The 21,796-nt window shown below is 42.9% G+C and overlaps 1 protein-coding gene across 3 annotated transcripts in view; it reads right to left on the bottom strand.

Annotated features, from left to right (window-relative positions):
- Positions 1-21,796, bottom strand: part of RAB22A (RAB22A, member RAS oncogene family) — a 57,205-nt gene that overhangs the window by 6,260 nt on the left and 29,149 nt on the right. The window contains exons 3-7 of one of the 3 annotated variants that reach the window (XR_013398575.1): positions 15,671-15,752; positions 4,851-4,922; positions 4,655-4,761; positions 2,613-4,036; positions 1,849-1,988 (exon numbers count right to left, since the gene is read on the bottom strand). Coding sequence is in view for 2 of the 3 variants with exons in the window: in NM_001193817.3 (NP_001180746.2) it covers positions 3,927-4,036; positions 4,655-4,761; positions 4,851-4,922; positions 15,671-15,752 (371 nt within the window). In the remaining variant the exon portion in view is untranslated. 3 annotated transcript variants of the gene reach the window in all.

Here is a 21,796-nt window from a genome sequence, read left to right as displayed (position 1 = left end):
CTTATAACTCAAGGGTTGCTTCTTGTACAAAGGCTTTCCTGACATTCTCCCACTTCCTTACTCTCTAACATCTCAGACACTACAATCAATCAGGACACCAGAAATAGGTTACAACACATATCTCATATCTGTTTACATGACTATCTCCCTCGCATTAGATCCTAAGCTCTTCTAGGCAAGAGATCCTATTTGCCCATCTTTATGTTTCCAGTACCTTATCAGCACAATACCTGACACAGAAGTATTTTATAAACATGGAATAAATGGACATGCACATTTTTTGGCATTAACAAGGCTAAGATGGCCTCTCCACTGACTTTCAGGTTCTGTCAAGCCTTGAGCCTCCACCACTTTGAGCTGTCTGCAGATCTGTGTGGGGAGTACACAGCATGGTTTCCATATTAAGAAAGTATCTCCCAGTGTCTTGTAACTACTTTTCAAATGACTAGACACCGCTGTGAATATACTACAAATTCGTTTAAAAGTTTTACCCAAGCTTCTTGTCATTATTCTCAATAAATGGATATTGAAATATAGCTGGTATCTAAGAGACATCTGTGAAGTATGACATCAAAAAATTGTTAAACAAATAATATTTTTAAAAGAAAGAAGAGGAGACTATTTTCATGAGCTGGGATTAGGTAATGATTTCTAAAACAGCAACCAAAAAACCGAAAGCAGCTAAACACAAAGGAAAACAAGGATCAATTAGATTATATGAAGATTAAAAACTTCAATCCATTGAAGGAGTTGACTAAGAAAACAAAGGCAAGCCATACATTAGAAGATATTTCCAATATACATAGTCAATAAGTGACTCATCTCCAAAATAAAGAACTATAAAACATTAAGAAGAAGGCAGGTAACCCAACAGGAAAACAGGCAAAAGACTTAACAGGCCCTTCACAAAGGAGGATATGTAGATATGACAAATGTAAATCAATATTCGGAAATGTGCTCAACTTCATTAACTGTCATGAAAATGGAGATCACTGCCTACCCACCAGAGACAGAAAGTGACCGGACTTCTCATACACTACTGGTGTGGGTGTCAACTAGTACAACTACCACTTTGAAAACTGGTTGGCGGTAAAGCTGTACTGAATGCATGCATACTCAACGACCAGCAATTTTTCTTGTGGGTATAAATACACCTAACAAAAATGTGTACAGATGTTCACCAAAGAATATGATCAGAATGTTTAGAGCAGTACTGTTTGTAATAACTCTAAATTGGAAACAGCTACCCAAATGTCTAGCAACAGCAGAATGGATAATTATACTGTGGGTATTCTTCACTGCCCCCTTATCCCCACAACTTGGACCCTGACACTGACACGCACAAACCAGTCATGAGAATGGATCATTCACAGCTAGATGCAATGACATGGATGGTCTAAAAATGTAATGCAGAATGAAAGAAGCCAGATACACAGAGGAAACCGAGTATGTTTTTAAAAATATAAAGTACAAAATATATGTAAAACAAAACCAGATAAACCAATCTGAGAATTAGTATCAGGACGGTTACCCTTGGGTGTAGGAATGGCCATGTCCCAACCAGAGTGCCAAGCACTGGAGTATATTCAGTTTGTGAAAATTCACTGAGCTTTGTACTTCTGATATGTGCACATTTCTGTATGTCTACTACACTTCAATACAAAGTCAGTGTGCCAGGCACTGTGCTCATGCAGTTTTACTAAACCAGTGGACAATAAAGTCTATGTACATGTCTCTCAATTTTTCTAATCTTTGTGAACATATAGGTTTTATTTTTCACAGTTAAAATGAATATGTACATACTAGTTTTTATATAAGAATTTCATTGTTGGTTTACTACTACCTTCGTTTTTTTTTTTTTTTTTTTTTTTTTGGAGATGGAGTCTTGCTTTTGTTGCCCAGGCTGGAGTGTAATGGCGTGATCTTGGCTCACTGCAATCTCCACCCCCTAGGTTCAAGCGATTCTCCTGCCGCAGCCTCCCAAGTAGCTGGGATTACAGGCATGCACCACCACACCTAGCTAATTTTGTATTTTTAGTAGAGATGGGTTTTCACCATGTTGGCCAGGCTGGTCTCGAACTCCTGACCTCAGGTAATCCACCCACGTTGGCTTCCCGAAGTGCTGGGATTACAGGTGTGAGCCACCATGTCTGGCCTACCTTCCTGTTTTTAATACCACTAAAGTAAAGAACACAAAAAGATAGCGGTAATTTTAACATACTCATGACACCACACACTTAGGTATTTTAGCTTGAGCTGTGAAAAATTCCCAACTGGTTTTATGTTGCCTTTCAAAAATTCATCTGGGTACCTGCTATTTACATCTAGGACAACAATAAACATGATTTTTGTTTTTTTAAGAGAGAGGGTTTTGCTCTGTCACCTAAGCTGGAGTGCAGTGGTGCAATCAATGGCTTATTGCAGCCTCAAATTCCTGGGCTCAAGCCATCCTCCCACCTCGGCTTCCCAAGTGGCTGGGACTACAGGTGCATGCTACAATGCCCTAGTATTTTTATTTTATTATTTTTTAAGACATAGGGTTATACTGTTGCCCAGGGTGGTCTTAAACTCCTGACCTCAAGTGATCCTCCTGCCTCAGCCTCTGGAGTAGCTGGGATTATAAGTGACAACCACCATGCCCAGGGACATCATGACTTTTTAACACTGAAATGAAGGCGCTGGCCTAGAGGGTGCAGTAAGTAGTTCACTGGCCATATCTGGCAGCAGATGGGCTCCTTAGGCCTGCAAAGGACTCTGAAAATACTTAAATGATTGGCCAGATCTAAACAATGGGACACGTAAAAAAAAATGTGAAAAGAACCTTACCAACCAGGGGCCCACATTCCAGTGTGGTCCCAGCTGATAGAGCTGGGCCTGGCCTTAGTGGGGTTCCCAGGGCTTCACCTGGGCCTGCTCTGCTCATGGGTCATCCTTGCCTGGCCTTGGTGGGCTCTGGAGTGCATGCCCCTCCTTGACCCAATGGCAAAGGACCCACTCTGCTTCAGTCCCCTTGGCTCTCAACCACATGGTGGATCTTAACGCTACATCCACCCTGCTCTCACGGCGTTCTGCTTTTCTCCACCTGGAAGTCTGACAAGTTCAGTTCATGTGACTCCCCATACCTCTGCAGGGCCTGCTCCCTTGGACCTCAGCTCTGATAGCATCTCCTTAGAGAGGCCTTCCCTGATTGCTTGCAGACATTCCTTCGCTTCATCCTAAATTATTTTCTTCGTATCAGTTATTATGATCTGAAATGATCCTATTTATTTGGTGTTCACTGTCTGTTTCCCTCTGTAGAATGTGCACTCCAGGAGAGCAGGGGCTGCGTCTATCTTCTTCATGGCTATTTCCCCTGAGCCTGGAACAGCTCCCAATAAATATTTTGATGAATTTGAATGAAATGAATAAACATAGATACAATCTTCAGAGGATCCCAAAGGCATGCAGCAGCCCCTCTCCTGTCTAGTATCATCATATTAACACTTCTGGAAAGGGAAGGGAAAGAGGGAAAACAGGTCTTGCCTTTCACTTGTCTAGTATTATTTTTGAGGGTTTTCTTACAGTGCAAGTATACCTGCATTTCATTTTCCTTTATTCATTTTGTTCATTTTCAATGACCTTGGACGACTAATGGAAAAAATTTAAAAAAATTTAAATAGAGAAAGAAATGGGACTGCTTTCATGACCTCAATACCCTGTGCATTATTTATTCAGTAGCAACATTCTTTCCAGAAGGGCAACAGCTCTTCAGCAACTGTAACATGATATGAAAACCGGCCATTACTCTTACCTTCTCCAATCTCGTTTCACTGATCGCAGTATCAGAGACTAGACTGCTCTAAGTAAGATGGGAATTCTAACTAGGAAGATCATTCTGTGTTAAGTTGCTTTTACAGAGGAAATGGATAAGGCACAGAGATACTCACTAATTTCTATAAAGAGTTCATTTATGTTTATCGCGTTTTTTGCGCTGGTCTCTACAAAAATTGCATGAATAGAGTCGGCGTAGTCCTTTGCATCTCTCTCCATGACTTCTCTGAAAGGCAACAACTACGTATCAGAAATTCTACCCACAAAGATCTTAGTTGTACCCCCACCTACCCAGTAGTTAACCAGATTTATGAGGACAAAGGATGACCTAAATGGCTGCTGGCTGGGCCCTGAGACACGGTCTTCCTGACTACCTCACATCCATGGGTAAACAAACAAAATGAAACAAAACTCGGTACCACTAGTAATGTAGCTAATGGAATGATTAGGGTTGGCAGGGTTTTTTCTCCAGCCACAATTCTCAAAAAGCCCTTGCTCTGGGAATGATGGAAGTGGCCCAGAGAAACTGCCAATAAATGTGCTTTCTGCGTTCAAGTATTCTAAGTCATGGGAGCCTGGGGGCTGCTCTGATCTCAGATAATGTCGGGTGCAAAGCAACCAGTATTTCCGTAAATTGCACACCTGTCTATATATATAAAATATAATTAGCTCCAAATGCCTGAAATCTTAATTTTAGTTTGAAACTTTAGGACTCCAACCACACAAGCAAAAGGAATTTTTCAATGTCAGAGACAAAATAAAAGCAAGACTCTTATTCTGGATATTGCTCATTAAGAAAAGGAACACATAATAGGTATTGTAATCTCTTGCTCTAATCACTTACCTTACATCGATAAGATCACACTTATTTCCTGCAATGGCAACTACAATATTAGGTGGGCCATGCTGTCGAAGCTCTTTCACCCAATTCTTTAATGTTGAAAATGTCTCCTGTAACACAAAAAAAGGAGAGCAATTGGAGATCTAACCAACCAAAAGAGAGTTTTCAAAACAATCTAAAGAAAGCTATATAGTCTTACTTCTTTTGTGATATCATAAACAATTATAGCTGCAGCCGACCCTCGATAGTACATTGGTGCTAAGGCACGAAACTGCAGAGGAGGGAAAATAAAGAAAATTGGGAGAATCGGTTAAATACGTTTTATACTAGACTTACAAGCCCATTATCCCTGCACAAAAAGTAATCTTTCTCTTAAGCCAAAGAAAATGACATGCTGCTTTAAAGCAAATGAACCAGTAATTACCAAAGGCAAAAACTTTCAACGTAACACTGAAATGTCTCTCAGAAGATAGTTTAGAATACAGTTTTATAGGACTTAAATATGGTGCTATAAACAATTGTTTCAGCTCAAAAGGCTTTTTAATTGAACTCAGTGTTATAATTCCCAAATTCATTTGTTCAATAGTCCTTTAAACTTTGGCTTCCCTAACTATCACGGAGATAAAAATAATGCTATACATAGTTCTCCAGAGAAGTGGCTGCATTTGGGTGTCATAAAGAAAACCCTGGAATGTGAACACTGATTGTCCTTCAGAAATGAGTACACATTTACATTCACTACTTGGATGAGTTTGAGACTTGCTTTTTTGATATCTCCATGCATGTGGCAATTCCCAAATGCTGGGTACAGATCTCATTTCATTTACATGAATCTAACCCTGTATACACAGCTTCTTCCCACTCATCACCCTGGCCTCCACGCCCGTGACACACAACAGGGAGGAAAGAGAAGGGAGAGGAATAACCATCCGAACAACAAGCGTGATTCGGTGAGCTGTTTCGATGAGTGTGAGACGGAGGCTGCGAAGTTCTTTCCCCAGTCAACCTCGGTTCTTGGGCACACGTCCTGTGTGAGCATCTCACCCACTGAATATGATGCCAATGTTTAATGACAAGAATTTTGCCTATACTTAATTTTTGTCTTACACCCTGACTCTGAAGCCTGACCCCTACTTATGACCTGATGACACTGTATCTGCATCCTGTTGTTAATGGTGGTTTACCCCTGAACACAGGCAGGAATGATCACAGACGAGCATTTGGTGCACATACATAAACCACATACACAACTATGGATTCTGGAACTCCCTATCCAATGAGTTTGACCTTTTGGCTTTTAAAGTTTTGTATTAATTTGAGTTTTACCAAAGAAAGTAAAGTTGTGACTGTAAGCTCCATGAGGGATGTCAGCATGTCTGCTGGGCACGCCATTTTATCTCAGGGCCTAGCATCTGACATGCTATAGGTTATCAAAAATTGGTGAACAAATGAGTAAGAACTGCATGAGCGTGGGGAGCTGTCAAACTAAGTGTCAGACCTCGCTGTCCATACACAGAAACTGTTACCAGTCTTTGTGAGAAACCCCTGCCTCTGAGGTGAAAGCCTACTAACTTCCAATAAAGGAGACATTAAGTTTTAGAGAGAAGAAAACAAAAATAAAGGTTATAAGCAAGAAAGCACCACAGAAAAGAAAACTATACTACTGAGTAAAAAAGAGATAAAGTGTTGGGTTGACTTCAACAGCACAAGAGAAAATGAGACAGAAGTGCACAGACGGAATAAAGGTTATGGTGTTAGCTTTCATTTTTGATGTACTTATATTGGCAATGTTCTTTACAGGGTCGTGTTTTCCTTCTTCCTTCAAATTCGTAAGGTAAAACTCATACAGAGAAAAGCAAAGATCTTCACAGTACAATCTGATAAACTGACAAATGCATACATCTGTGTGAGTACCATCCACTAAGATGTCAAACAGTTCTATCAACACAGAAAGTTCCTCAATAATTCTTCTCACCATGTCCTTCTTCCACTTTGTTTTCATGTCCATTTTATTGATATTATATAACCACATGGGTTTCTTTTGTTTTTTATTTGCATACTATATCCTTTTACATTCTATAATTTTCTAACTTTGTTTTTATATTTATAGTAGTCCTCTTATAAGCAGCACATGGTTGGGTTCTGATTTTTGACAACCTTTGCCTTTTAAGTGGAAGGTTCAGCAGTTCAGCTCCTTTACATTTAATGTATTCACTAATATATTTGGATTTAGGTCTATCATTTTGTTTTACTGTTTATCATTTTGTTTTATCTGTTCCATTTCTCTTTCTTTTCTTTTCTTTTCTTTTTTTTTTTGAGACGGAGTTTCACTCTTGTTGCCCAGGCTGGAGTGCAATGGCGTGATCTCAGCTCACTGCAGCCTCTGCCTCCTGGGTTCAAGCGATTCTCCTGCCTCAGCCTCCCAAGTAGCTGGGATTACAGGCATGCGCCACTCTGTCCAGCTAATTTTGTGTGTGTGTGTGTGTGTTTTTTTTTTTTAAAGTAGAGGCGTGGTTTCTCCTTGTTGGTCAGGCTTGTCTTGAACTCCTGACCTCAGGTGATCCACCCGCCTCGGCCTCCCAAAGTGCTGGGATTACAGGCGTGAGCCACCGTGCCTGGCCTGTATCTGTTCCATTTTTTAAAAAATTCCTGCTCCTCCTTTCTTTTCCTGTTTTGTGTTGCTTGAATTTTTCTTAGTGTTCAATTTTAGTATATTAACTTCTCTACTGACTTTTGAACTGTACTTGCTTGTATTATTTTTTAAGTTGTTGTTTTTGTAACTATAATATATACTGCACATTTTTATTTTTTTTTGAGACAGTCTTGCTCTGTCACCTCGGCTGGAGTGCAGTGGTGTGATCTTGGCTCACTGCAACCTCTGTCTTCCGGGTTCAGGCAATTCTTGTGCCTCAGTCTCCCAAGTAGCTGGGACTACAGGTAAGTGCCACCATGCCTGGCTAACTTTTGTATTTTTAGTAGATACGGGGTTTTGCCATGTTGGACAGGCTGGTCTTGAACTCCTGGTCTCAAATCTACCTGTCTTGGCCTTTCAAAGTGCTGGGATTACAGGTGTGAGCCACTGTGTCTGGACTACTGCACGTTTTTCTACAGTCTACTTAGAGTTTAAAATGTAGCACTTTATGTAAAATATCAGAGACTTGCAAAAGTCTAATTTCTGTTATCTTATCATTCTTTGTACTACCACTGTCAAATAATCTAAATCTACATACGCTATAAACTATACAATCCAGTGTTATAATTTTTGAATTAGTCAGTTAACTTTTGAATAATTTAAGAAGAAAAAACAGACGTTTCTATTTGCCATTTCTAGTGGTTACTATTTCTTCCTATGGATCTGAATTACCACGCACTGTCATTTTCCTTTAGTGTGAAAAGCTTTCTGGGACCGCTGCTGTTGATTTCTGTTTTTGTTTTTCTAAAAATTGTTCTTACTTTGACTTTAGATTTGAAAACGAAGTCTGGCAAATTGATAGGTTTTTGCTTTCTGCAGTTTAACAATCCTGTTCCTCTGGCTTCTGGTCTCCAGTGTTCATGTGTAAAGTCAGTCATATTGTTCTCCTCCTGTTTACGTGTCTTTTACTTCTGGCTGCATTCAAGATTTTCTCTTTACCTTTGCTTTTCAGCAGTTTGACTATGACTTACTTAGATATGGTTTTCTTTGTACTTAGAGATTTGTTGAACTTCTTGAATTTGTGAGTTGATATATTTCACCAAATTCGGGAAATTTTCAGCCATTATTTCTTGAAATATTTTTTTTCTGTTCCTCTCTCTCTCTTTGCTCCTCCTGGTTCTCCAATTACACATATGTTAGGCTGTTTGAATTTGTCCCTATAATACTGAGACTCTGTCCACATTTTTCTACTTTTTTCCTATTCTTCTGATGAATTTGTTCTATCACCCTCCAGTGGATGTTTCATCTTAGATACTGCAGCTTTCAGTTTCAGCATTTTCATGTGATTCTTTATTACCATTCTGTGTGAGACTGCCCATTTGCAGTTAAGTCATTAACACTTCCTTTTTTTTTTTTCTCCCCTTAAGAGATGGGCTTTCACCATGTTGTCCAGGCTGGTTTGGAACTCCTTGACTCAAACAATATGCCTGTCGTGGCCTCCCAAAGTGCTGGGATTACAGGCGTGAGCCACTGTGCCTGGCCTATTTTTCTTTAAATCTCTGAACATATGTAAAATATGTGCTTTAAATTCTGTGTCTGCAAATTCCAAGAAAAGGGTCACTTTAGGGTTTGCTTCTGCTCACTGGGTCACACCTTCCTGTTTCTTCATATGTGTAGTAGCACTGACTGTACACTGGACAGTGCGGATGATGCACTGTAGATGCTTGGTTTTTTAAAATCTTCTCTGCAGAGTATTAAGCTACTGGTGACTCATCCTGAGATTGGTTTTACACGTTGTAAGGGTGGGTCTATTTGGGTTTTTGGATTTGCCCTTAGTCCTAGGACACCGTTTCTACTCCCAAGGCATGGCCCTTCTGAAGTTTCACTGGAATGCCCAAGGTGTTCAGTGATCCCCTGTACCACAGTAGGACTGGATTCAAACTCTGAAGTCTAGCCCTGCCGTAATGAAGAGCAGCTGACATCTCTGCTGTCTTGTCACCCATTCCACCTACTGGTTTCTGTTGCATTTTATACCGTCTCTCTTGTGAATTCACAATTTGGGGGTCAAAAAAACTTCAGGGAAATTTATAAACAGACTTTACGGGGTCCCTCCTTGTTGAATCCCTCTTTTCTGCGATTTGCCTCCTACTTTTCTGGCTGCTCTAGCAGTCCTAAACTCTGCACTCATCACAAGCTTTCTGCTTAAGTCCTAGCTACCCTGTGCCACACGAACTGGGAAGTGCCCACTGGGGAAAAGCTGTAAAAATGTGGATCTTACACAAGAAAACTCCCCTTTGCAGTCCCTGACTGCATTTGGTTGCTCTGCAGTGCCTTCAAACAGTTGTTTTTTAAATGTTTTGTCCAGAGTTTATACATAATTGTTATCTGTGGGAGGGCAAGCCACTCTGCTATTACTGACATGGAAACTTTCATGTCCTTTTGATGCAAAGAAGGAAGGTGGAGGCATATAAGAGACTCAAAGGACGTCAGCACATTTCTGCTCCAAACCTGGCTTTCAATCAGGTGATGGCAAACGCTTTCCGGTAAAGACCAGGTAGTAAATATCCTGGCTTTATGTGTCACATAATCTCTGCTGCAACTACTCAACTCTACTATTGTAGAGTGAAGGTAGCCGTAGACCAAGCTTGTCTAACCTGCGGCCTGTTACGTGGCCCAGGACAGCTTTGAATGTGGCCCAACACAAATCCATAAACTTCCTTAAAACATTGAGCTGTTTTTGTGATTTTCTTTTTTTAAAGCTCATCAGCTATCATTAGTGTATTTTATATGCGGCCTGAGACAATTCTTCTTCCAATGTAGCCCAGGGAAGCCAAAAGACTGGACATCCCCACCATAGATAATAAACAAACAAGCCTGGCTACGTTCCATGAAAGTTTTATTTACAAAAACTGGCAGCAGGTTGGATTTGGCCCAAAAATATATGTGTAAATTCTGTCTGCAAATTCTAATAATGGGATCACTTTTGGGTTTGCTTCTACTCACAGAGTCAGGTCTTGCTGCTCTTCAAGTGGATGGTAACTGAGCACTGGCCAGTGGGGATGATGCACTGCAGACTCTGGTCTCTGGGACTGTCTGCCCCAATTCTAGATGATACTAAGCCACTACACTTGTTCCTGATTTTAAACAGGAGAACAATTCCTCACATGACTACTGTGACAATAAATAAGTCCGAGTCTTCCTAGTGTTCTTATCTCCGTAAAAACAGTCATTGGGAGAAACCACATTAAGATGTAGGAATGTAAATCTTTCAAGACTGGATGTAATGTCTATTAGACTCCGGTTAAGAAGCTTTTTTTTTTGAGATGGAATCTCACTCTGTGGCCCAGGCTGGAGTGCAGTGGTGCGATCTCGGCTCACTGTAACCTCTGCCTCCCGGGATCAAGTGATTCTCCTGCCTCAGCCTTCCGAGTAGCTGGGACCACAGGTGTGCGCCACCATGCCTGGCTAATTTTTATATTTTTAGTAGAGATGGGGTTTCACCATGTTGGCCAGGCTGGTCTTGAACTCCTGACCTCAAGTGATCCACCTGCCTTGGCCTCCCAACATGCTGGGATTATAGGCGTGAGCCACTATACCTGGCCAAGAAACTTTCTTTTATACAATCACATACAGACGGCAAGCATTTGGTATGTTCTTACTACATGTATGGTGTCTTTATGATGCTTCTGAATGTATGTGTTGTGTCTGTCTCAATACTACTGCAGGAGTCTTTGTTACTGAAGGATCATTGGTGGAGAAAGGGTGACTTCAAATGCATTCATTCAAGATAGCAAATAATAGGGACAAAATGGTCTCACAAAGGCTCTATCTTGAGAAGATAAATTCAAAATCGTAAAATCAAGTTTAATTTTATCTGGTATTTGAAAAACCTTAGGTTTATTGTTGCAGCCAGGAGTTAATTTTCTGGATGAACACCGAGTCGAACTTGATTGATAACTTGGCTAGGAGTTTTCTGATAAAACTACATGCTAGCACAATACGATATCCTTCATTTCATGTTTGACTTTCATAGTCTTATCATAAAAATGACAAATTTTTACAAAAATATTTGAGGGCTTCATCAATTTTCCCTAGGCCCCTCTTAACCCTTTGATACACAAACCATTATCTTCTGAAGCACTCATATCATCATCCTGAGCAGTATTCTTCTTCTTCATTTCAGTTAACAAGATCCCTACCGTCAAGGGCTTCACAGGACATTTGAGAAATTCTCCAAAATCACTTTCATTGACTTAATGAAATCACTTTGCAATCAAATGTAGCTGGACCATCAGAAAGACAACCCATCTGCCAAAAGTATGTGCAGTACGAGATGTCAAATGGGGAGGTTGGGGAGGGTGTTTGAATAGTCAGTTCATCAAAAGGGTTTTCATTTTATGACAATTCTGGTTCTACAATAAATCTCCTAACTACAAAGAATAATAAACATACAACGCCAGAAATTTATAATTTGAGTCATGCACTACTCACATGGTAAAAGTAGGTAGAGGAGCTGTCCTTATCTGTGTCTAAGTAGGGCTGGCAATCAGTAGACATAAACCTACGGGCATCAATACCATGTGCCAGGGGCTGAGAGCAGAGACATGAAGGCAGTCCTTGCCCTCAAGGAGCTTACAGTCTAACGAAAGGCAGACAGGTAAGGAAATAGGTGACAATCCCATGGATGAGTGCAATCAAAGACTTCAGGATACAAAGGAATACTCCAAAGAGTTTATGTGCTGATTCAACCAACCAACCAATATCTGAACATCAGCTCTAGGTCAGGCACCATGCTGGCCCTGGGGTACAGCAGTGAACAAGACACTGTGGTCCCAGCTCTTGGAGTTACAGTCTGATGGGAGATTCTGTCAATGAAGGTAGGTAGACAGGTATCTAAGGACAATTTCTAATGCATGTTCTGAGGAAAACAAGTAAGGGCAGTAATGAAGAACAAAGTTGGGGCCCTGCTTAGATGCAGGGGGTTTAGAGAAAACTCTGAGTGTGTCACATTTAACCTGAGACTAAAAGACGGGAAAGGAGCCAGCTGGGCTCCAGTGGAGGGAACAGAAAGTTTTGGTGAGAAGGAACAGTGTATCCAGAGGCATGAGGCCAAGGAGTGCTGGAGGCCCTGAGAAGAGAGGAGCCCAGAGGGAGGTCTGGGCAAGTCACGTGGGGCTTGAGAGGTCTCTGTTCAGAGTGTGGTTGTTATGAGATGTGCAGCGGGAAGTCGCTGAAGGATATTAAGCAGGCTGATAACACGGGCTGATTTTTGTTTCCAGATCATTCCTCTGGGTCCTATGAGGACATGTAATGGACAGAGGGAAAGCAGGGGACCCATGAAAAGGCTAAAGTACTCAGTGAATGGCCAAGGTGGCTGAGAGCAGGGCGCTGGGAGTGGAGACGGAGAAGTGAATCCAAGTGTGATACATTTAGAGAATGAAGCTGTCAGAACATCCGGATGGAGCAGGTGTCCAGCGCTGAGGGCGAGGGAGGAACCCAGGGATACCTCCAGATGTGGGTCTGAGCAACACAGCAGTGTGGCGATGTGGTTTCTTGTCCGAGAGCAGGGATGGCAGGAAAGCCCCCTTTAGGTGACATCAGAGGTGGGTTCTGAAGGCTGAATAGAGTTGTGGAAGGGCATGAGGGCGTGAAACTATGGCATGCTGGAGAACTGCACGCAGTTTGTGCTAGAGGACAGATTGGTGGGAGGAGGTGAAAATAGATCCTGGCTGTGGATGGCACATTCTGGACCTTCACTGCACTGCCAGGATAAACAGGCAGTCCCTGACCCAGGCAGGCTTACAAGATGTGTCTTGTGTGATCCTCCCAGCATTTCAAACAATTTGTGGGTAGCTGTCAGGTGTGTGGCTTTCCTTAGCACTGCACTTTGGCCAGCCTGGACATGTGCTCATGCCCAGCAACAACTGGCTGGAGTGAGTGCTCATCAGGTGGTGCTCCTCTCCTGCCTTCTTCATGCAGGGCCTCCTGGTCAGCACCCCTGGCCTGTGGCCTGGCCCCATGAGCATCTCCTGTGCAGCTCTGGGCTGCGTGATAGTGCGTCAGGCAGGCTGGAGGCAGGTTTGCATCTCAGAGCAACTACTCCTGTTGCGGAACCAATTAGAAGTGGACAAGCAAGAGGCAGGAAAACCAGCTAAATATAAAACTTCACAGATTTCTGCTACCATGCTGGCAGAAAGGGAAAGAGGCAAACACCCTTGTGTTATTTTTTTGTGTGTTTCAGAAAAAAAGAGATGTTATACATCACTGCGTATACCAGGACAGGCTCTGATTCAAAGCATAATGGAATCTGTATTACAGCATGATTCTTTATGATGAGGGCTTTGCTGTATCATCAAATATATGTGAGGGGTAATTGAAACTTGGGATTTAGTGGAGGGTACATATATTACTAGTAGGAAGGGCCACATGGATTTGTGGCTAAGAGGGAAAGAACCCAGGGCTATGTCTACAGATATATTCAGGAGGATTCTGGTAAGCAACACACTTCTGAAGGACAGAAGAGGGATGGTTAGCAAAGGTCCGGCTGTTCTAAATGCTCCATTCTAGATGGAGCAAAGGAGAAGGAATGGGGAGTGGAAGATGGGAAGCAGAAGTATCTCAGATGAGTAATGGGACAGAGGAACAACATCCAGTGTTAAAAACAGAAGAAACCAAACAGAGCAAACTTAAGACGTTAAGTGTGTACAAATGCATGGAGTCTATGTCTAGGACAACAGTAATGGCTTGTTTTGTTTTCCTCCATTTGTCTGTGATGATTCTTGTCAGATTTCATACTACACACACTATCTATGGCGTCTTAGATAAGGCTGTGATGACAGACTATTTTTCCTGATTACTTCTGGTACACTTTTAAGAGCTTAAGATAGCACCGTGCATCTATCAGATGTGCTGTTTGGATCGTATTGTTTGAAAACTAAATTAAACGGCTGCTGAATAATGGGGTGGCTGCCAGAGACACCTTGGAAGGGAAATTGGACTTAGTACCCAGAGGAAAGGGGAGGCGGCAGATGTGTCTTAGTACCCAGAGGAAAGGGGAGGCGGCGGCAGATGTGTCTTAGTACCCAGAGGAAAGGGGAGGCGGCAGATGTGTCTTAGTACCCAGAGGAAAGGGGAGGAGGCGGAAGTGTCTGGACCCAGAGGAAAGGGGAGGAGGCGGAAGTGTCTGGACCCAGAGGAAAGGGGAGGCGGCAGATGTGTCTTAGTACCCAGAGGAAAGGGGAGGAGGCGGCAGATGTGTCTTAGTACCCAGAGGAAAGGGGAGGCGGCAGATGTGTCTTAGTACCCAGAGGAAAGGGGAGGCGGCAGATGTGTCTTAGTACCCAGAGGAAAGGGGAGGCGGCAGATGTGTCTTAGTACCCAGAGGAAAGGGGAGGAGGCGGCAGATGTGTCTTAGTACCCAGAGGAAAGGGGAGGAGGCGGAAGTGTCTGGACCCAGAGGAAAGGGGAGGAGGCGGAAGTGTCTGGACCCAGAGGAAAGGGGAGGAGGCGGAAGTGTCTGGACCCAGAGGAAAGGGGAGGAGGCGGAAGTGTCTGGACCCAGAGGAAAGGGGAGGAGGCGGAAGTGTCTGGACCCAGAGGAAAGGGGAGGAGGCGGAAGTGTCTGGACCCAGAGGAAAGGGGAGGAGGCGGAAGTGTCTGGACCCAGAGGAAAGGGGAGGAGGCGGCAGATGTGTCTTAGTACCCAGAGGAAAGGGGAGGCAGCGGATGTGTCTTAGAATCCAGAGTAAAGGGGAGTAGGCGGAAGTGTCTGCCCCAGCCTTGCCTTCCCGGCCATTTCTGATTTGGGTGGGCTTCCCCAAATTCCATTAGACCCCGTGCTGCTATGTCCAGGCCCCACTTCTGGTTCAGGCTTTTCCTTAAGTAGATAACCATTGTGTCCAATTTTGTCATCAGGCATTTATTAAGTATCTACTGCAAGGCACTGTGTTAGCTTATCCTTTTCACTTAAATCTCACACTTTATATGCTGTAAAGTTCCCTCTTTAGATTTTAAAAGGCAGCGATAAATGAGTTGTGCTTAACTTACCCTATCACCAATTGCTTTATATATCCTTACTAGAGGAGGGAGCCCCAAATTATACACAGTGCTCTGAGTGGGATTTTATCAGGCCTGTTGGTCAGCATTTACTTTAAGACACTATAAGGCATAAAAATGCCTTCAGTGCCCATTATCACTTTCTCCATCGGGGGACTCTGTGGCTCTAATTGAAAAGGCAAAGGCAAAGGCTGGCCTACGCAAATGGAAATAAATGTGTTTCCGGTGCACAGAAGAGAAGTGAGTAACGTGAGATGACAGGGATGCTGACAGTTTAGTTGGAACTTTCATCTGGGCCTCAGAGAAACAGAGTAAATTAAAGAGTGACTTACTCGTTCTTGTCCAGCTGTATCCCAGATTAGGAATTTATGTAGCTCATTTTGGTACTGGACAGTCTTGGTCATAAAAGATGCCCTATAAAGAGAGACCTCAATGATCAGAATACAATTACATAAAGCACGTTTCCAGCCCCAGTCGGAAACATCACTTAGACTCAACCAACGCTCAATCTCCCAGCACCACACTGTATCCTAATTATGTTCCTCTCTGCAGTATTTATGGGATGCTCAGATGCTGAGCGCACATCCTCTGTCAAAACAAAGCATTAGGCACATCTGCCCGACACCAAGAAGGACGAGTTCTAAGCTCCGCATCAAAAGAATCAAGAGAGAGTTCGGCAATACAGACATTAGCCTCCCTCGTAAAACACAGAACCTGTTATTTAAAAAGATGTTATCATGGGAAAATATTCCTAAAAATCTATGTCCAAGAATGTATACACTAGTTTAAAAAAAAAATTTAGGATCTGGCTTTGTCCTCCCCCAATTCCCAAACCACATGCTCATGTAAATAGGTGAGTGAGAGCTAGTGTTAACATGCGAATTAATAATATGAAGGTGTCAAACAAGGAGCAGGAAGATGGCTGGGGAGGTAACGGCTGCACCAAGGGGACCCGACTCATCATCAGCACCCCTGACGACCACCTGCGTTTCATCAACAAAAGAGGTTTCTCAGCTGAAATTCAACATCAGACCTTGGGGCCTCCTCCAGCCCCGGACGGGAGAAGGAATCATGGTTTGCAGGTCACACCGCTCACTTTCACGGAGCTACTCTGACCACGGGACTTTGATGGCAGGGTTCCTATTATTTTGGGGGTTCTACATTTGGAGGATCTTGAATAAGACATCAAAGTCTGTGTATCCTCTGAAGAGCCATGGTGGCCCAGAAGACACGCCTGGACCTTTGGGGGACTCCAGGACACAGGTTCAGGATTCTTGCCCTGGGATTGGGCCCAGCTCCAATATGACCTTCCATTCCCCCTCACCCAGAGGGCAGCCTCCCAGGAAGTCCTCTGTCTCCTCAAAGCATCCCAGTCTGGCCAGTAGAGCCCAGAGATGGGCATGTCTTCTATTTTAATGAATAATAAGCCTTCTGGAACCAAGTACCAAGTTATACCTTTTTTTTTTTTGCCAAATTGTACTCTTTTTTTTTTTTTTTTTTTGGCCAAGTTGTACCCAAATCACTCCAATGAGGACACTGAACTCAATGACTGGCATTTTCAGATATGCTGAGGCCTTGAAATATTTTTCTTGAGATTCAAGTAATAATCTTCAAGAAAAGTGCAAGTTGAAATAGACAAGATGGCTTTCTGAGGAATCATAAGCTTAGACAAGTATCAGAATCCTTAGTTTTAAAACTTCAACTCTGATACAATGAATTCCTGGCAATATTTATATAAATTTATGGCATAGCAAGTAGCCTCCAAAATAGTGATTGTGACTAGGAAGGGAACGTAAATTAGGAGGCAAGATCATACTTACTGATAGGTACTACTTACTGGATATTTATTTACTGAAAATTTACCCCTTGGTATCCTTAGTAAAGTGCTTTGTACATAGAAGGTACTCCATAAATGGTTATTGTATCAAGAACTTTTGGCGACTCACTATGATTAAAGCAGGATGTGCAACATGATTTCTCACTTAGGAAAGATCTAAGCATTCAAAAAGCATTGTTTATTGTGAAGATTAAATGAGATGATGGATGTGGAAGTGCTTTGTAAATTGTAAAGCACTATATCTATACAAGGTATTATTATTATTATTTAAAGGCAGCGCCAGGAAATGGTTTAGTTTAGACTTTGCAATTAGTCCTAAAAGCTTGCAACTCAACTCTCCATCAATTATGGCTGTGGTGTTACATTTATGAGTGACAACAGGCATCCAACAGGAGCCTACCAACAGAGCCAACACATCCAACACTTCCATTTTGGCTGCTCAAAGGACAAAAGAAGAAATATGTCTCAAGTAGACAAAAAGCTGAGAAAGGTATACACAATAATTATGACAGGATCAGAACTCAACGAAGTTTAACCTACCTGCCAAGCACTTCCCTTTAATGAAAACATTACTTATTACTGAGTCAGATAAAAGACAAAATGGCAGCTATGATGTAATGAAAGTGCCCTGAAGGATTAAATCTAACTCCCTGTCTGACCCTGGACCACCCTTCTACTCTTCCCTCTCATCACTTTCACCACGCCTCCTTCCTGTCTACCCTGAGGTTTTCTTGTACCTCAAGCTCCCTTCTTGGGTCTAAATCTCTGTCTGTTGGCTTCCTGTGCTTTGATCATCAGCATCACTTGCCCACACCACCAGTTCTCTAGCCTCCTTGCCTGTCTTGTCTCAACCACCCAGAAAAGCTCCAACAGCCTCTCCACCTGCTTCCTCTACCCAAAGGTTGGGTGGTGGCCTCGCTGGAGGAAAAATTACAACACTATGTGGACGGGCATGCAGATTCTATGCTTTGTCTGCTGGGCATGCTTCTTAGGCCTTTTTCCATTCCACACAGCAATTATCCCACATTCTCTCTCCACCCTTCTAGCTCCCTACCACTTCCAGCTACCTGTCTCTTCAGGACAACAGCTTGTTTTAGCCTTCTCAGAGAAAACAGGTTATAAGCCCCAAGCAAGACTCTCAACAAGCTCCCCCAGTCAACACTTCCAACTAGAGAACAGAAGAATTTCCACTCATACTTGCTGTGAGTTTCACTTTCCTGACTTTCGCTGAGTCAGAGATGTCTTTTCTTTGCGTCATGTGTCAATGCTGCCCTGGTGCATGACCCAGCACATCCTGCATGGGCCACTGCAGTCATCAAACTGGTCTTCTCAAGTCTCAAATCTTTTCAGTTGTCACTGCGTCCACCTTCCCACTGACCACTGACTGCTCTTCTTCCTTGGATGCTTTCCCACTGGCTCTCCCCTGGCCAGATGCTCCCCACCCTTTGGGTCTCAGCTTAAATGTTAATGACCATAGACACCTGTGCCATCTACCTGACCAGGCAGCCTCCCACCCAACTCACCACTGCACTTTGTCTTTAGAGCACCTTTCACAACATCTGAGTAGTCCATTTATGTTTTCTTCTTTTAAAAGTTTGCCTGTTCAGTGTCTGACGCACCCATGAGAATTTTAAGTTCTTTGAGCGTAGGGGCCTCGCTGTAACTCTTCCTCTGTAATATGGGTATCTTCCTCATCTCTCCATCTCCTTGCTATCCTAGAACTCCAACAAAACAATTATCATGTAGCCTACATGCTAGGTGGCTGTCTATTATACCAACAGATATAGGGTGTCTTGGCCAAGCACTTCCTGAAGCATGAAGTGAGAAGTACTATTGAAATGCAGGTAAAACACTGAGATTAGAGCAGACTTGGGCTCTGCAACCATAGCAAGGCATGTGGCCTTTAGGGTATGCGGGAAGTGGTTCAACTAGCACAGGGCTGAGTATGCCCAAGCAATGTCCTTCCTGCCTTCTCCTGCCAAGCCACCAGCTCCAACTCCTTCTAGCCCACAGGTGACCAGCAAAATCCAGGAGTTAGAGCAAAGAGTCACTATGTCCCTCTCTCACTCAGAGCTCTGGAATTCTGCTAAGAAAGAAGTCGTATCACTTTTTGGAGGGAGGGGGTGTCTCTTTCCTGCTAGCTCACATTTGAATCAGGAGCTCTTTCCTACCCCCAGGTCACAGCTCAAGTGGCCAACCTTTCTCCCCTCAACTCCACAATGCAACTCTGTTGATTTCTGAGAGGTGGAAATCTTGGCCTATCATATCTGTAAGAACCACTTCCTCCTCAGCATTAGGATTGGATTCTTTTCCGTAGTGGTAACACCTGGATTCAGAGTGAGAGACGGGAGGAGGTGGTTGCCTATGGCTCCTCCAGAGCTCTGCGCTAGCCCCAGGTAGAAGGCCTCCTGCAGGGCTCAACAATGGATTCCTTCCTATGGTCAGGTCTTTATCCGTTGAGAACAGCACCTTTCCAAATCTGCTTGATTTAGTTTAACTACACAATTTAGATACTTCATCACCCTTCCTACCTAACATGGTGAAAAAAGGGCTTTATTTCCACTCTACCCCCACGATCACCCCAAATTCCAAGATCTCAATCACAGAACATTATGTCTGCCTTCCACAGAACAGAATCGAGTCTGCAACTATTCTTTGTCCTTTGTTACTTGCATCCAATTTTGAAGTAGAGCTGTCTGGTTCTTCATTTTATATTTAAACTACACTCGAACCTCAATCCCTGAAATAAATTCATAAATTGGACCCTAATCTTCAAGTGGGACTACTACAATTTTTCCTTCCATTGTCACTAGAACTCTAGGATCACTTGGATCACTCCTTTAACGATCAAGTTAAATGATGAAGAGGGTATTTCAATATCTTGCTTTTTGAAAAACTGGCAATGGTTCCCTGCCATTCAAATGATACATTTTTATTTTCCAGCCTGCCATTTACTTGTCTGATAACCTTATTTTTCACTACTAAACTGTCTCTCTTCACTCTGCCTAGGCAGATCTTATTATGTCTTTAATCTAAAATCCCTACTACCATTATTTCCTAAAGCTAGAATGCCTTTCATATACTTCTCCATTTTTCATGGCATTCTAAAAATATGACTTTCACGCACACCAAGTAGTCACGATCTTTGGTCAGAGTACGTGCTCTCAATGAAAAACTTGCTGCAAGGTATTTTAAACATTTCTTTAACTGCAGTAGACTTGTTTAGCTCTCCTGCAACACAGGTGTGCTCTGACATCACATTCCAGCACCTCTCTTTACTGGGATATGGCTTTTTCTTTGCATGGCATATGGGATGCTGTCACCCCCATAACGGCATATAGTGCCTCCCGAGGATGAACAATCCCGCACATTTTTTTTTGTTTGTTTTTTGTTTTTTGAGACGGAGTCTCGCTCTGTCGCCCAGACTGGAGTGCAATGGCGCATTCTCAGCTCACTGCAAGCTCCGCCTCCCAGGTTCACACCATTCTCCTGCCTCAGCCTCTCCAGTAGCTGGGAATGCAGGTGCCCGCCACCACACCCGGCTAATTTTTTGTAGTTTTAGTAGAGACAGGGTTTCACCGTGTTAGCCTCGATCTCCTGACCTCGCGATCCACCTGCCTTGGCCTCCCAAAGTGCTGGGAATACAGGCGTGAGCCACCGCACCTGACCAATCCAGCACATTTTACAATTAACAAAGGACTCTCACTTCCCAAACTAGAAATCTCATGCAAACAACCCTTGGATTTCTGGATTATGTATACTGATGGAAACACCACTGAATACCAAGATTGAGACATAAAAAGACCAAAGGCACATGACACCTAGAAGTTCCTAACAGAGGTATCAAGGGACCTTCACAAAGTTATCTCTGTTAGAATGGTGCAAAGAACTTGATGGGTCCTCAGTGAGGGTTAGCTGAATTTAAGGGCACATTTGGCTTACAGTAGAGTGGCTTCAAAAAGCTGGAAGTCTCAAGTGTATCCATAAATTCAGTGAAATATTATGTGCATTCCATAGTCACACACACCTTTAACCTTTCCTGGAATCTCCACCATCTCTTAGGCTAATGAGATCTAAGGATTAACTCTGCATAGTAATCTCTCCTGAGCAGTCGACACCCACTTAAAGAAGAGTGGCGCACAATGGACTGTTCCACAGGTTCACGGTCATCCTAAGCAAATCCTTTATCACCTTTACTTATCATACAGTCTAAAAACTTTTTGGAAAATATTTAAAATCAAGGAAAAGATTTCTTTAAACAGGTTGGGTGTGGTGGCTCACGCTTGTAATCCCAGCACTTTGAGAGGCTGAGGCAGGATGATCACTTGAGGTCAGGAGTTCAAGACCAGTCTGACCAACGTGGTGAAACCTTGTCTCTACTAAAAATACAAAAATTAGCCGGGTGTGGTGGTGGGCGCCTGTAGTCCCAGCTACTCAGGAGGCTGAGGCAGGAGAATCACTCAAACCCGGGACGTGGAGGATGCAGTGAGCCGAGATAGTGCCAGTGCACTCCAGTCTGTGCGACAGAGCGAGACTCCATCTCAAAAAAATAAAATAAAAATAAAATAAAAATAAATAAACAAACATAACTAAATAGCAAAAAGCCTATCCTTTCCTAAAC

This window comes from Macaca mulatta, chromosome 10 (assembly GCF_049350105.2).
Source record: "Macaca mulatta isolate MMU2019108-1 chromosome 10, T2T-MMU8v2.0, whole genome shotgun sequence".
NCBI classification, from domain to species: Eukaryota; Metazoa; Chordata; class Mammalia; order Primates; family Cercopithecidae; genus Macaca; species Macaca mulatta.
This window is presented reverse-complemented; position numbering and strand designations above follow the sequence as displayed.